Source organism: Elgaria multicarinata, chromosome 13 (genome assembly GCF_023053635.1).
Source record: "Elgaria multicarinata webbii isolate HBS135686 ecotype San Diego chromosome 13, rElgMul1.1.pri, whole genome shotgun sequence".
Taxonomy (NCBI): Eukaryota; Metazoa; Chordata; class Lepidosauria; order Squamata; family Anguidae; genus Elgaria; species Elgaria multicarinata.
The window spans coordinates 32472137-32489116 of NC_086183.1; the positions used below are offsets into that span (position 1 = coordinate 32472137).

Below are 16980 nucleotides of genomic sequence, written 5' to 3' on the forward strand. Positions count from 1 at the left end.
ATTGCCAGCCTGGAAATAAATGCTATAGAATGCCTTTAAGAAGGGGGAAATTCATAGCTTCAAGATTTGTGTTAGACTTTTCACCTGCTGTGTTGTACATCATTAAAAGGATGTACAGTGTGAACGTTTTTCACTGATTGGAGATATCACAATTATACTTTCCTATCTCATCTCTGTATCTCTTTTTATTATTATTTCTGAGGTGCTGATTGCAAATCGTCATGCTTTCAAAAGGCTGCCTCCCTTTTGTTATTTCTTAAGGTCATGATCAAATGTACAGGACTGTTTCTATTGCCCTCTGGATTTGTTTGTTAGCAGCGGCATTTCTGTAGTTGTAGGCAGTACATCACAGTATTACTGCCAGCAGTTTCCTAAGGGTTCTGTGTTGCGCTTGTTTAATCTAATCTGGAAAGTTAATCTGCCATGGGTTTAACTTCTGGTGCAATATTCATACGTACAGTGTTTTTACAGCAAGCAAAAAAGGACATGGCAAACTGTGTGTCACCTATTTTATATCTGCTTAAATGTATGATTTTATTCAGTGAAGTCAATATGGTCACTCATGTGCCTAAACTTTATGCTGACGTTTGGACTCTGAAATAGTTGTCCAGCTATGGTCCTTGTATAGCTCTTGCTGCTAATTTAGTCTGCATTTAGTGTGCACACTGCACACTAAGAAGCTTAAGGTGGACAGGAGAGGAGGGAAGTAACTGAAGGATAGAGATAATGTGTTAACTGATAGTTAACTCTTACAGAATGCGTAGAAAATAAACTCTTACAGAATGGATAGGAAATATGGGAGGAAAGACTTGGGGAAAGAAATGGGCATTGAAGCAAGTGTGGAGGGGGGAAGAGAGACAGCTTGAATGAATAGAGGATTGGCAGCAGTGAAGACTGAGAACGAAGGGGTGGAAGATGGCACATGTACACAAGTTCGCTTGGGTCAGAGATGAGAATGAGGTGAAATAGGCTTGTAAGTAGCCATCCACCTGATCACCTATTGCAAGTCAGAATCTCCTCCAGGGAACATGAGCAGCTTTATACATTTGGTTTTGTTCTAACAAAGAAGTATATAGCAGACATTTAATGTGCGGACTTTATACTGTTAGTTTTACCCTACCCTGTGCCTGTTTGCATTCTCTTCCCCTCCTTATTGTTTTACTATGATTTTATTAGATTGTAAGCCTATGCGGCAGGGTCTTGCTATTTACTGTTTTACTCTGTACAGCACCATGTACATTGATGGTGCTATATAAATTAATAATAATAATAATAATAAATAACCCCTAATATTAAAAGTGCTGCTGATTTGTTTCTTGCCTGTATACCCAGTGGTGAAAGAGAGACAGGCAACTTTATATTGAACTGAATTAACAAATTGCATTTAGGCTGATGAATGGTTTATCCATTAGGTAGGGTAAGATTGAGGGTCTTATGATCAAGTTTTAGTTAACTGATTTATTTCCTTAATATACTGTCTGACGCCTTTCTTTTTTCTGTAACTGTGGTCTGAAAATATTGTTACTCCCTTGCCTCTGTTGTTGCAAACCAGTATTGTTCTGAGTATCCTTCTGTCACTAATGCTCTGGAGGAGGAAGTTGTATGGAAACAGACTAAACAGGAAGTGATAATTTTCAGTTAGGAATGGGGCATAGACAATGGAGCGGGGGTGGGGGGAGAGAAGTTTCCTGGGGCTACATGGTTCAGCAGATGTCTTCAAGGGAAGCTAACTTGCTTCTAGCCAATAACCTCCTTCTCCGGGCTCAAAATAACAAGGCACCTGCCCTTGTATAACTCTTATCAAGCTGGAAGCCACCTTCCAATTGAGTCATACACCACATTGTGACTTTTCAATTACTGCAATGTGTCCATCTTTCACAGGTTTCCTGCCAACTTCCTCATCTGGAGAGAATGTTGTGAAGAACTATTTTTGGGATGGAGTGTAATCATTACATTATTTCTGAACTGAACTTATAGCTGACCAGGTAGCCTTAAAGTAGTGATATCAGCGGCCTCCAAAACTACACATGATCAAGAATTGCCCCCATCACTTACTCATTCCTGTTGAGAGGCTGAGAGCTTGCAAAACATTCTCCAGAGTCCAAATACCAATAGCATCATCAGGCGAATTGCTGAATTGAGTCGCTATTCATGAGGGATGTACATTGATGGTGCTATATAAATAAATAATAATAATAAATAATAATAATAATGTACCCTGCCTGCTAACCAATTCTTTCAGACCTTTAAATCCAAACACCAAGGGTCAACTTGTGCATAACACAAGAGACCCATGCATGATTAGATCAATCAAATTCTTTTCTTTTGCTAAATGCAACTGTGTGTGTGAGGGGAGATTTGGAATGGGGCTACAGTGTGGTGAGTTTAATCATCCCCACCATGTGATTCCATATCCTGTAGGTTAAAACCAGCACCTTGAATCGAGTTCAGAAGCTTATAGGCAGTCAGTGCAAGCAGGTCAGAGTTGGTCTTTTATGTTCAGGTCTTCTACCACTCATAGTCAATCTGGGCGCTGCATTTTGCATGAGCTGCACCTTTTGAACTATCTTCAAAGGCAGCCCCAGGTAGAGTGCACTGGAGTAATCTACCTTAGAGGTTACCATAGCATAGACAACTGAAATCAGGTTATCCCTGTCCAGATAGGAGCATAGCTGGACCACCAACCAAAGTTGGTAGAAGGCACTCCATGCCACTGAGGCCATCTGAGCTTTAAGTGAAAAAGATGGTTCCAAAATAACCCCCAAGCTATGAACTTTCTTCTTCAGGGGGAGTGGAACCCCCATCCAGAATCTACCCTTTCTTGCGTCTTATCTCCAGCAGCTTAGCACCTCAGTAACAGTAGTAATCACTGTATATAATTTATTGTGCAATCGTATATAATAACCACACGAAAAGAGAGCTTCAGTTTTTTGGAGCTCATACTTCAGCCATGGCACGGACCTGGGAAAGTAAATGCAGAAGCCAGCTAATACTTCGGATACCACATATCTCATGAGAAAGCAGAAAAACAGTAATAGAATATATAGGAGGAGTTATAACGACTTTGCAAACTTTTGGAAGAAGAGTAAAATGGGGATGCATAAGTGAGTATGCAAGAGAAAACTGTAGTAAGAGCAGTTCCAGGCAACCAGTTGGCCAAGATTTTAAAAATGTGATGACATTTTTCAAGTCCTATGCAGTGCTGGTATCTGAAAATTAGATGTTTGGCTCCTGGGAACTGGAAATGTTTTTGCAGTCCTGGAAGGAACCATATAATTACAAAAGCCCAGTGCAAGCTTTCAGTCTGCACATGTCCCTGTCTGCTCAGTTCCTGTCCTTCCTGAATTGAAGTGGGGGGAAACGTCTACTCATGTTGTGTGGTGTAGAGCCCAGAGTTGGACTGGGAGTTGGGAGCTCCCCGTTCTAGTCCCCACTCAGCCATGGAAGCTCACTGGGTGACTTTGGGCCACTTGCAGATTCTCAGCCCAACCTACCTCACAGGGAGGTTGTTGTGAGGATAAACATGGGAGAGGTGGCGGCTTAAGTATGTCACCTTGGGTTCCTTGGAGGAAAAAAGGTGAGATATAAATGTAATAAATGAATGGATGGATGAACATGAGTAGAAGCCTCTGTGCACTTGAGAACTTCGCTTTATGAGACGTTCCCCCTCAGCACAGCTTTTAGTCCTCATTTGTGTAGGCTGAACATTTTCTGTTACCTTAGGAAACACCTCATCCCTTATGTCCCTATCGAATCTCTGTGATCATCAGAGGGATCACTTCTGAGGGTGCTCCAGTATCCTGAGGAGCATTTGCAATAGAATATTTAGTGTTGAGGCACCAACCTTCTGGAATGCTTTATCAATTAACAAACAGGCCCCCACAGTTCTAACGTTTAGACATACTTCTTAAAACTTCTTTAAAATGCAAGCATCCCCCAAAATATGACCCAGCCAGCTATGGATTGTTGCATGCAGTATGACCTATACTGTATCCAACAATCCATAGAAGTGTGTTTGGTTTTTATTTTGTGTTGTGTAGTTTTATTGTTATATTTAGCATTGTTTTGATGCCATTGTGTTTTATGCTCACTGCTTCGATACCGCTGTGGAAAGCGGTACATAAATTTGAATGAATGAATAATCTTATTCCTGTATTAGAAATTCTTGTTGTGGGTCTACCTGCAGGAAGCTCAGTCATGTGCTGAAGTGTGTACAAGCTGCATTTTACTCTTCCATTTCTCCTTTAAAACTTATTTCTCATTTGGCCATCTTGCTTTTCTCCTTGCTTCTGCTGGATTATTTCCTCCTCCTGAAGTAAATTTGCATGAGCCACACTCCTTCTGAAACATACATTCCTGCAGCCTCAACGTTTGTGAATTCCTTCCTTAGAGTAAAGCTGTAGTTTGACCTGCTGCTTTATGCCCTGGTAACTGTTGCTCTAAGCTGTTCTTGGCACATTGTTGCTTGAGAATAAGACTTGTTGAGAGTGAAACAATCCTTATTTGTTTGCTGTTCTTTATCCACTGTGGGAAGAAATACCTGTTCGGTTCATAGCATTATTTTCAAAGTGAATAGAATGTAGTTTGCATCATGGCACCCCAGTCCAGAGAATGAAATGCAGAATGCTTCCTTGTTAGGGTTTGGTTGGATTTTGTATTTGCTTCTGTTTTAATCTGTATGCCAGCCAGGTGTAAAAGGTACCTTATGTTCATATTATTGTTACAATAAACCAATTATGTGTAGTCCCCCCCCCGTAACAGGTAGTGCCTAGTAGTTTAAAAAGATTTCATTTAGTTACTCATCTATATATCAAAACACTGTACAGTATATAATTGTATTCATTTACATTCCACTTATGTATCAACAACAAGCGTAGCTTTATAGCAAATTGAGCCTATATTTGTGTTTAGAAATATAGTCTGCATTTGACTAACTGGTCAAAAGATTTCAAAGTTAAATCCGAGATCACCTTTTTTTGTCATTTTGGTTACTTGGGTGAAACTTCATTAAACACAATTCTTCTGACTGTATTAACACTGGTAAATTCTTCTCTGCAGAAACCAAAGCCTAAGCCTCGGCCATCTATCACGAAGACTACATGGGAGAGCAACTATTTTGGGGTGCCTTTGACCACTGTAGTGACACCAGAAAAACCCATTCCAATTTTTATTGAGAGATGTATTGAGTACATTGAAGCAACAGGTAAGGTCTCTTTGTAGCAAGAGGTGGCAGCTAAACACGGAGTTCCTAGGACAAAATCAGTTTGGCTACCTCCCTAGACATCACCTCTTAGACAAAGAGGCACTAATAAAAGTGTATATGGATTCATTTGTATATGAGGGGCAGAGGTGGGAAACATATGGTTCAGTAGCTCTGTATACTTATTCTTTTACACTTTTCTTTTGTGCCTGAGTAACATGTATGCTTTAGTCAAATTGATGAAACTGTTGATAAAATGTTATCTCAGTTGTGTGTTTGTATTTTGGGTAAAATGAGCCAGCAGTGGGTTTCTGTTGTCATAGCGGCTTATGGATTCTTTTAAAAACAGCAACGTTCACACCCCAAACCACCAAAACTGTACTTAGAACTTCTTAGGGAAAGTTCTGGAAAAATGATTGGGCTAAACATTGTCTAAATATACCTTTTTCTCACCTGTGTTCTCTGCATTATTTTTAAAAGTTAGATTTTTTTTAAAGCAGATTAGCAACAGCAGAGAAGAGAAACTATTGTTTCAACTGTCTTTGAAGGATATGCCTGCTGTGCTTTGCAGGCTTTTAACTTAATGCCATCTAAGCTTAAGTAGTCTATAGATGAATTACATGTTATTTTATTTGGTTTTCTCTTCAACTGAAGTTTCAGAAATATCTAATCTTTATGGTTGAATCTCCATGTTCTGGTTGCTGCCAAACCATAACTTAGTTTTCCTTCCTGAATAGGTAACTGAAAGGGTAACAACTTGATAGTGGTTGTAGTGGTGTTTATCAGGTGTAGAATGTTCCCCCTATTTGCAAGTATTGTCAAAATGAATTCCTTCTTTGAACGAAGGGCTGTTGTCTGATTAACTCTAATCTTTGCACACCATTTTAACTAGAGCAGTGAGCAGCTAACTTGTGCAGTTCACGGAGTTGAGAAAGCTTTAAGGGCCTTCTATTTCTTCCTATGGCTGTATCATTTTTGCATCTAGGAAGCTGGTGGTGCAGTTTGGGTTAATTTCATTTTCCTCCCCATGCTATATTTGTTTATTTTCACCTCCACCATTTGGTTTTTAGCTCCTTTCAATAATTTATAGAGTGTGATTGGGTTTTGCTTTGAAATGGCATATCCCTTTGGTTTCAAGGTATTTGGGATAGGTAAGAGAAAAGGTCCTGCCCTGCATAGTGAAATCAGTATTTGCTGTACTTTACTATCCTAATGTGAGATTACACTTTCCTTCTGTGCAAGTCAGTGCAGATAGAAGCAGTTTTGGGGGCTGAGCGAAGATGCATCTCTCCTTTTGGAGCAGGATGAAGATGTATCTTTTCTACCTGAAAGGAACTCAAGCCTTAGGGTAGTATAGCAGTTGATTCATCTTAGTGGCAAACCTGTTCTGTATGTAAATGTCTATAGGTTCAGATAAAAATTTGCAAATGGTGGATTTGATTTGTATTATTTCACATACCCATAAAAGGAAATCACATATACTAATGCAGACTCATTTTCTGTGTGTTAAGTTTTATGTAGTCAAAACAGCGCCATTCTCACCAAGCATAGGTAAATCCCAAGGTCTGCAGAAGTAAAAAACAAATGAAACAAAACACCTTTACAGAAAACAAAAACGAAGAGGGGAGGAAAACAGTAAAACAGCTCAGTGAGGAATGAGCATGCTTGCTTAGTGGGCTTAGAATGCTGTTTTTTTTGTGAGGGGGGGCATGGAGCATGTGTGGAATGGCTCCATTTCAGGAGTTCAGCCACATCACATTTTGTTGCAGGTCTTGTATCATACATAACATACTTGTTATATATGATACAAAAACTTCCAATTTCTCAGGAATCCAGAGCGTCTTGAATAATCGTTTGCTCAGTGGATACTTCAACTGTATTGCTTTCTCTCTAACTCATGCATAGATGTCCTGAGTGTTGAAATGTCGAAAGAATTTTAGGTGTCTGCCTTGTGCATCACAGCTATGTCTATTTTTTTTTGCTGACTCCTCCTACTGTTGTCTTGTGAGATCAGAAAGATTATTCCATGTTCCACAGAAATCTGCTTCCTTCAGCTGCTTTTAACATATTTGGCAGTAATATATTCAGACAGCACTGTATAAATAGCTACAAGAAAAGGATTTTTTTTAGTGCTTCTATATTTTGTTGTCTCAGCCAGGATGAAATACCCTGTAGATAGCATCATAGCTCACCCTCTTCTAACACAGAATTCCAAATACTGTAATATTTTCCTTTTTCCTGGCCGTGTAAAAATAGACGCCTCTTTTCACAGGTTGTATTGTCAGGACCTCAGCAGAGTGGGGTGCTAACAAAACAATTTTGAATTCTGAAGCATTGCTTTCTTATTTGTGAAAGCCAGCTTCAGATTTCTGGGCACCAGCCTTGCAATGGGCTGAAGAAATATTTCACATTCCTGGGTGTCAGCATAACATTTAGAGGAGTCCAGGCTACTGGTGTCTGGGATTTTCCTGATAAGCCTTGGGCAGCAGGGAGAAAACAAGGCTTGTCATCTTGGTCCATAGAACTGTAATACTGCATTTCAAATGTTCATAGGGTTTCACATTAACTCTGTAACCCTGTGAGGTAGGCCAGGATTATCACTGTCTTGCATACAGGTATGTGTGTGATGCTGAGAGAATAGGGACTTGCCTAAGACAAGCAGCACATTTTTATTGTTGGAAGGTGGACATTCTGATGTTCTGGGTATGTCTATGTAATGATTCTGTTGTCTTCTGGCTAATTCCAAAGCAGTAGAAGTCAGCCACCACCACAAAAGTTGTCAAATAATTTGTCAAGGTAGTATACACGGGCTTCTTTATGTCTCTAATGTTGCGGAAATGGCCCTTTACATCTGCCATTTTGCGCAACATTAAGTATACGAAAATTATGGAGTCCCCATCTTGCATAAAACTGGCAGCTGCGGGGCGCTTCCAGATCATGCAGCACTCGAAGAGTGCGACCACAAGGATACAGTAGTTCAGCGGAGGGTGGGAGGGTGCAGAGATCCAGTTGGGCGCTCATGACATCTCTAGTTAAAAACCACTGTACTAGGTTTACACCCAGAGTTTGAGACAGTTGGTGTGGTATGGTGAGGAGCCAGGGTTTAATTCCCGTTTCAGCCATGAAGCTCACTGAGTGACCTTGGGACAGTCACAAACTCTTAGCTGAATCTACCTTACAGGATTGCTGTGAAGATATGGGTATGTGAGGAGGAACTATGTATGCTGCCTTAACAACATTGGAGGAGGGATAGGAAGGTAACATAGATAATACTTAAAAACCTCTTGAACTTGAATCATGAATCCTATAGATAAAAAGTGGAACTGCTGTTTTTCAGTGACAGCTGAAACCTCGTTCACTAGTTAAAATCATACCTCATCTAAGTGATAGCCTTCCAAACTTCATTCCTCATCAGCTCACCTTTTCGCTGCATTAATAATTGACATAATGTGCCTAACTGTGGAAGTTCAAACAGAATATGGATTCTTTTTATCCCTTGCAGCAACGGTAGGTGAAATTGGATAACATCTGTGGATTGTTTTAATATTTAATTATTAGCCAGGTTGATCTTGAAGCCTTAAAAGAAATCCTTGCATACGTGTGTCCCCTTAGGATAAATGCTCAATGAACCTTGGGGCTAAAACTGCAAGACAGACTTTGCAAGTGCAAGTTCTATTCTCTTATTTACAGCAAAAATAAGATTGTCAGGTTAGCTACTATGTGGACTAAAACATTCACTTGGCCTTGTAGCTTAGTCCCCACTTCCTCCTTATAAGGAGGGATCTTGGCTATGGTTTCACATTGTGGTATGTGTGGTATTTGCTTGTAGCTTTGTGTGGTTACTTGTTGAAACAGTTCGTTCCCTGGTGGTTGGAGTACTGCTTTGTTAACCCACCAACTTACAAGCAAGGTTTCTGATATTCTTGATCATTACTAATAACCCCGAAGTTCTTGTAGAGATGAAATACCCGTAGACATTCTGGTTAGTGCCGCAGTTGAGCTCATAGAACTATTTATTTTAATGGTCATGCTTCAGTCTATAGAACTGTCACTGGCAAGAGATAAAGATTATCTTTGTTACCAGGAAATAGACATTTCACAGAGAATATGAAAACCTGAAGTTGTAGATAAATGTCTGCATTAGATCAAAGAAGTGTGTGTGTCATTCATAGCTCTCACTTTGGGCTCAGCTATTTTCTGTTGTGGGTGAAAGCTTGGGCTTCTTAATTTTTATACGTTAGTGGTTCTCATCTCCACTGCTTTGCCCCATTGATTGGCTAAATGAATGGAGTTATTTTGTAGGAGCACACACATTTTCAATTTTTACCTTTCTTTATTTTTGGAACTCCCTCAAAAGACTTCTTAAAAAAACAGATTGACACTGGAGCCTCTAAACATGATTCTTCTCAGGCATCTTATGGTGTTTAGTAGTTCTAAGAAAAAGTTTTGAAGGGGGAGAATCATCAACAACGTTCCTTTGTGAATGTTTGCTTAGTTCCTGATTGTAAATTATTGCTGGACATAAATTCTAAGGGCCCAAGAGAGCCACAGTTTTGAAATCTGATCACAGTCTCAGCTTCTAGTTTTTTCACTAGCAAGATTTGCCTGGAATTTTATAACTGGATGGCAAGTCATAAATTTAGTGTGGGCCAGTACAAGATTTTCTTCCTTTTGCTGCATTCCAACCATTTTTTTCTGCAGGTGCTGATGTTTGTATTTGGATGAGCAAATGTAGTTCAACAAACCTTGCTTGTGCTGTTTTTAAGATGCTTCTATATGGCCCAGAATTGGTCTCTGGTCCCCTTTTTCCTTGGAAATCACAGGGCATTTCTGAAGTGATTCTGTGCCTGGAAGTATCCTCCCTGCCCCCCAAGATGAAGTGTGAACTCCGTTGGTCTGGAGCAGATGATTCTTAGCTAACTGACTGCTCAAGGCCAATTAAGAAATTTCTTCTGTTCTCTAATCTCCTTCCTCAAGGACTTGGTCATTGCTTGTCTAATCAAAATTTGGCATAACGGTTGTATCATACTCATGGATTTTTATTTTAAAGTTTGCTTAATCATCATACATGTTTGCATGTATATTTGCAGCTAACATTTTTCAAAGTACCTATCACTGGGTGCAGAGCCATAACCTTCTGAAGACTTGTGGAACTTGTGCCCAGTGGAGTGGAAGTGAGGGAGGAACAGTGGTTCCACTGCTTTCTTCAGTCCTTAGACCTTTTTTAAAAAATAATTCCCTCCCAATAATCTATGCCAGTTCTAGGTTAGGAGCTGATTTGGGGGCAGGTCTAAGGACCAAGTGAGCTGTGGATCCACACCCTCTCCTGGCATATCCATTGATCCACCACCAGCATGCCTCCTTTTCCCCTTCTCTGATGTCTGATGTGGAAAAAGTGCAGGACGTGGACGTTTCCTCCAGAACTAGGAAGGGGCATTCAAGGTTGAATTTCCCCCTCCAACAGCAGTCTCCCTGCCCCCGTGCCCTCTAGGCAGAGTCTGGGGGGTAGAGGCATAGGATAATTTGGATTTCTGGATCTAAGGTCAGATCCAGTGGTAAATGCTGTCTAACATTGTTGGATGAAAGCATGGTTATGATGAACATCAGTATACTGTCATTGATTCATTAAAATATTGGCAGTGTACATTATCATGTTCTTAAAACGAGCATAATATCCCAACATTTCGAGGTACACAAAAAACACAGTAATGAATAACTTAGCTGCTTCATCATCATTCCTGATTCTGACCATATCTTAGGGCAATCAACATCCAGCAAACTGAGTGAGTGATTAAATGTTCCACATACCAAGTTTAATAAGGGTGTGATTAATATGTTGAGGGCAGTGACATCAAAATGGCTTTCCTTCATGTCATTGAAGTGGCCTCGTTTGTGGTTAAACTTAATTAAAACAGCGTTGAAATTGGAGAATGTCAAATTTATTTGCAGCTTGTAGCCTTCTGCTCTGTCTACATTCAAGCAAGTTTGAATAGCTGGTATGTCTGGAATGTGGCGCAGTATCATCAATCATGCATCCAGTCACACACAAATGATTTATGCGTCTTTCATATATCCACCTTTAAAATTTCACACCTCTGATATTCATTAGTTATGTTTTTTGAATGTACAAGTAATACTTGTTCTGACTAGAATGTATTTTAAACTTAATGCTCATAGCCTAGGAAGGATTATCTGAAACATAATTTATTCTAGCTGACCTGATGTTAGGTGAACAGAATGTGTAAACAATGCATATTTCGTGTGTATTGCCTTATGCGTCTCTTACCTTGAGTTTTAATGTTAGACTGAAAGGAAAGAGTAGAACATGAGCACTCAAACAGGACTGTTTACAGACCTGTTATTTTCTTCTTAAAAAGAAAATAAGCAGAAGTATTTCCAAGTAAGGTATCAATTAGATTTTTTTTTCATAATAGCTCAGCAGTTGCAGTAGTGGATGGTGTGTGTGTATTTGTTTTTAGCTACCCATTTGTTCAAATGCTAGCATGGATTGAAACTCTGTACAGCACCATGTACATTGATGGTGCTATATAGATAAATAAATAATAATAATAAACAGGAATCTTCACTGTTTATAAATAAGATCTACATGAACTGTAGGGCTGTTTCTTTGAGTTGGCAAAATTGCCATCGGCCAGCACATGCTACTCTTTATTCCTCCACCCTTTGGAAGATGATCCTGGAACCTTTCATCAATGGCCAGGGACCAGTTCAAGACTGCTATACACAAGCCCAACTATTCCCCCCACCAGGTGTGTGTGAGCGCACGTATTTTAATGATAAAACGTTAAGAGCCAATGGGGCCGGATAGGATTACTGTTGGATAGGGCTTTGGGGAGTCAGGTTCAATTCCCTTTTCAACCATGAAGCTCATTGAGTGACCTTGGATCAGTCACTGTCTCTCAGCCTAACCTATCTCACAGGGTAGTTGTAAGGAGAGATGGGGTGGGTGGGAGAGAACAATGTATGCCTCCTTTTGCTTGTTCCAAAGAAGAAAGGCTATAAATACAATCTGTTATTGGGAGCCAGTTTTGACTGAGGAGCAGAGTATATAATCTCCAACTTCCTTCACTCCTGGTTGATAGTTAGAGTCCTGGGAGATATAGTGTTGAGGATCTTAAACTGTTCACTGTTGATATACATCTAGTCACTGTATATTGCAGAAAAGCTAAATCAGCTGGGCATCATCAAAATGTAAATTCAAAATGGGGTTTAGCTTGAGAAGTGCTTGCTACTTTGCTGGGAATATGGAATATCCTACAGTGTCTCTTGTATTATTATTTTTATTATTATTTATTTATATAGCACCACAAAGTTACTTGTGCTCACTATCTTGGTGGGTTTTTTGGCCAGTCATTGATTATTTTCTTGTTTTGTCCAAGTACTTTGATTTATTAAGACAAAAGAAACACTAGTTCTAATGTCTTGTCAGCAGAACTATCAAGTAGAATCTTTGACATCAAAAGTGTAAAAGGAACTGGCAGCTTCATGAAGCCCCCATCAGAATTTCAGCATACTGATGTAATTTACTTGGAATGTAGTTTTTTTCTGAAATGGATGCCATGACACAGATCTTTTTATTGAAGGGTTTGCACAATTGTTAACCACTTATTGAGAAGCCAAACTCCCAAGATTTTTGAACTAAACTCCCCACAGATAACAGAAATACCAAAATAAATGACTGGCATTATACAAAAAGACAACATTGCCCAAAATCAGTGTTCTGATTTGGTTAACTTTGATACAGAATCTATAACTTTATTGGAAACGTTGGAGCAAGGAAGGGTAAAAAGTGTGGGGTGTTGCTGGTGGGTAATTGGTGCGTTAGTAAAGGGAGGGACTAGGGACTCTGGCAAGGGACTTAAGCAGACCGTGGGAACACACATCCCATCCTGCTAACCTACTAAAATTCACAACAACAATTTGTATTCCAGGGCTCTGTTCTTTCCCCATACCAGCAGAGCCTGCTCTATTATAACGTTGTTTTTGGAGGACTGGATTTTGAGTCGTCTACATTTGGTTTGTGCATTTGTACTTTGTGGTGAATTTATTTCAGTGATTTTATTGTAGGTTGCTTTGAGGGCCTTTGTACACAAAAAGCGGCCTACACGTTACATAAATGTTCAGCCGCTCACCAACCTTCTGTGGTGTATTGGCTGTGCTTGCAATATACTGTGTTTTGAACAGCTTAAGATAATATGTGGGGATGTATGACTGCCTTATTTTAGGAGCCCTACCAACTCCATTGTTATTAGACATGACATCACACGCATTATATTTCTGCATAGGGCTGGACACTTGACTGATCAAAAAACATTTGGTCAAGTAATGTTAATGAATGTTTAAAACATTAATTTTAATGAGGTGGGCGCCGTTGGCCTCCTGTCTTGCTTGTGTGCTACCCATAAGTACCTAGTTGACTTCTATTAGAGTCAATCAGATAAATGCTGGACTGCGAAGGCCTTTGGTCTGATCCAGCAGGGCTTTTCTTAGGTTCTTAAAGAAGATATCATAGTAGTTTTGCGAAGTATGCTAATCTAAAAAACAAATTTGTCAACTGTTACTGTAAAACAATGAAATTTTATTTATTTATTTATTTATTACATTTTTATATCGCCCAATAGCCGAAGTTCTCTGGGCGGTTCACAAAAATTAAAACCATAATAAAACAAACAACAGGTTAAAAGCACAAATACAAAGTACAGTATAAAAAGCACAACCAGGATAAAACCACGCAGCAAAATTGATATAAGATGAAAATACAGAGTTAAAACAGTAAAATTTAAATTTTAAGTTAAAATTAAGTGTTAAAATACTGAGAGAATAAAAAGGTCTTCAGCTGGCGATGAAAGGAGTACAGTGTAGGCGCCAGGCGGACCTCTCTGGGGAGCTCATTCCATAACCGGGGTGCCACAGCAGAGAAAGCCCTCCTTCTAGTAGCCACCTGCCTCACTTCCTTTGGCAGGGGCTCACGGAGAAGGGCCCCTGTAGATGATCTTAAAGTCCGGTCAGGTACATATGGGAGGAGGCGTTCCTTCAAATAACCTGGCCCCAAACTGTTTAGGGCTTTAAATGTTAATACCAGCACTTTGAATCGGGCCGGACCTGGACTGGCAGCCAATGAAGTTGTAAAAGGACTGGCGTAATGTGATCTCTCCAGCCAGTCCCTGTTAGTAAATGGGCTGCCCTGTTTTGTACCAGCTGAAGCTTCCGGACCGTTTTCAAAGGCAGCCCCACGTATAACGCATTGCAGTAATTCAAACAAGAGGGTATCAGAGCATGGATCACTGTAGCTAGGCTATCTCTGTCCAGATAAGGACGTAGTTGGTATATCAACCTAAGCTGATAAAAGGTGCTCTTTGCAGCTTTTATTCTTCTTAGCAATGTAATAAAGTATTGTCACTTTTAACAATTTTAAGTAAGGTTTCTATAAATTATTATTATTATTATTATTTATTTATATAGCACCATCAATGTACATGGTGCTGTACAGATTACACAGTAAATAGCAAGACCCTGCCGCATAAGCTTACAATCTAATAAAGTTGTAGTAAACAATAAGGAGGGAAAGAGAATGCAAACAGGCACAGGGTTGGGTAAACAGGCACCGGGTAGGGTGAAGCTAACAGTATAGAGTCAGAACAAACTCAATATTTAAAAGCTATAGGGAAAAGAAAAGTTTTTAGCTGAGTTTTAAAAGCTGTGATTGAGTTGGTAGTTCTCAAGTGTTCTGGAAGAGCGTTCCAGGCGTAAGGGGCAGCAGAAGAAAAAGGACGAAGCCGAGTAAGGGAAGTGGAGGTCCTTGGGCAGGCGAGAAGCATGGCATCAGAGGAGCGGAGAGCACGAGCAGGGCAATAGTGTGAGATGAGAGAGGAGAGATAGGCAGGAGCTAGACCGTGAAAAGCTTTGAAGGTCAACAGGAGAAGTTTATATTGGATTCTGGAGTGAATTGGAAGCCAATGAAGAGATTTCAGAAGTGGAGTGACATGGTCAGAGCGGCGGGCCAGGAAGATGATCTTAGCGGCAGAGTGGTGGCGTGATGTGAATGATTCATTGGACAGTTCTTCTCTTTGGCTTTTAACCTGGAACCTTTTAGCCAATTAAAAAAACGTTGGGCATGGAGAAAATTGTGAAAGTGGGTCCCATGTTGCAGGTTGGGAGTTGGAGGTGGGTCTTGGGACTGGACCCTTTGAAGACCACTGTGTTGGAGTGCCTTGGTGGTGGAGCTCCAGACTGGATGTGAGCAGTGACACTGGGGGAGGAGGGGATTAATCCTTCCCCCAATGCCATTTACCTCATCTCAGTTGCACCCTGTGTCCTAGTGCTATTTGCCTGTACTGGGTGGGGGGGGGGGGGGAACACAGGCTCCAGCTCAGAGTCCCCCACAGCTGTTTTTAAGTAAAAAAATAAAAGCCTTGAAAATTGGGTCACAGATTTCCTGCATAGTGTGTACTTTCGGTTCCTAGTGAACAGATTGTGGGCTGCAGTTGCCACTCTTAACTGCTGCCTATGTTAGACCTACTTCTTGGGTTTGTGTGATTTGACACTCTCAAATATACCTGACAGCTAAGGGACTTCATCTCTGATATCCTACAAAGTCATTGCCTGTTGTTCTTCCTTTCTTGCTTTGTTTTGGCACATGTACAAGTCTATTATAATAAGGTCACATACTGATTTTAGTATATGGAGCCTGCCTAGTTTTGCGTCTGACCAGGTCTGGTGGTGTAAAACAGGATTTTATAACATAAACATGGAAGTGGATTGCAGGAAATATTGAGCCTGTTATTAAACATTGCTGTTTCTATGCCGTGAAGTTTGAGTGGCTTTTACAATTGATTTGCATTCGTCCCGGCTCACTGTATGGTCTGTAAGCTGTCGCTGGCTTGTGCCTCTCCTTTCAACTCTTAGGCAGTTGATGTTTTCTTGTCTGTGTGGACCTGATTGTGCAGAGAAGAAATAGGGTAACTGCATATCTGTGAGAAGCGCTTAACATTCTAAGAGAGGGCAAGGGGCTTAGGATTAATGGGATGGTTATTGTGAAGGCACCTCGCAGACCTTGCTGTCCCAAGGTGTATTTTGTTTGCCATGTGCACCTTTACATAGACTGGCCTTAAGGGCAAAAATTGCTTTTGTATTTCATTTTGATCTTTTTGTGCGTCTGTGTTGAGCATCAGTCAGGCATGCACTGCATAATTCCATAGCACCCATGTTCCCATCACAGAAATGAGGCTAGCTTTGTTCGGTGTGGTGCGGCAGGGAGCATTTGGGGTCAAGCTTGCTAACCAGAGCACAGAGCTTGTAGAGGCTTAATGACTGTGTTAGGGTGTTCAAACAGCCCTTCATGTTTCTTTCTGGTGCCTTTCTTCTCCTTCTAGTTTACTTACTTGTCCTTTGATTTTTCTGCCTAGACCATGTCGTGTGTGAAATTGGAGCCAGCATGGGTGGTTGCTTAACTAGCCACTTTTTTGTCACGAAGATGCGGTAATGGTGTGTTCTGAGATGTCCTAATGACAAGGAACCACAGGGTAGCTGCAAGAAATGTAGCAACCTGCAATGTGTCTAGCAATACACATAACTTGAGTGTGAATAAGGAAGCCTAGAAGCTCCGGCAGATGACACCTTTACCGGGCAATCCAACCTTGTCAAACTAGAGCATGAAAGCGGGGGGCGGGGGGGGGGCACAATTAGAGAAACGTGGTTTTTGTGTAGTGGACCTAGATGAATGGATTGTCATTTCTCAGGCAGAAAATATCCAAGTGTCA

The 16980-nt window shown here is 40.5% G+C and overlaps 1 protein-coding gene across 1 annotated transcript in view; it reads left to right on the plus strand.

Moving 5' to 3' along the window:
• The window catches only part of ARHGAP35 (Rho GTPase activating protein 35), a 72134-nt gene that overhangs the window by 40336 nt on the left and 14818 nt on the right, over nt 1-16980 (plus strand). The window contains exon 3 of the mRNA XM_063140563.1: nt 5059-5203. Coding sequence (XP_062996633.1) covers nt 5059-5203 — 145 coding nt within the window. The remainder of the gene's footprint in view (nt 1-5058; nt 5204-16980) is intronic.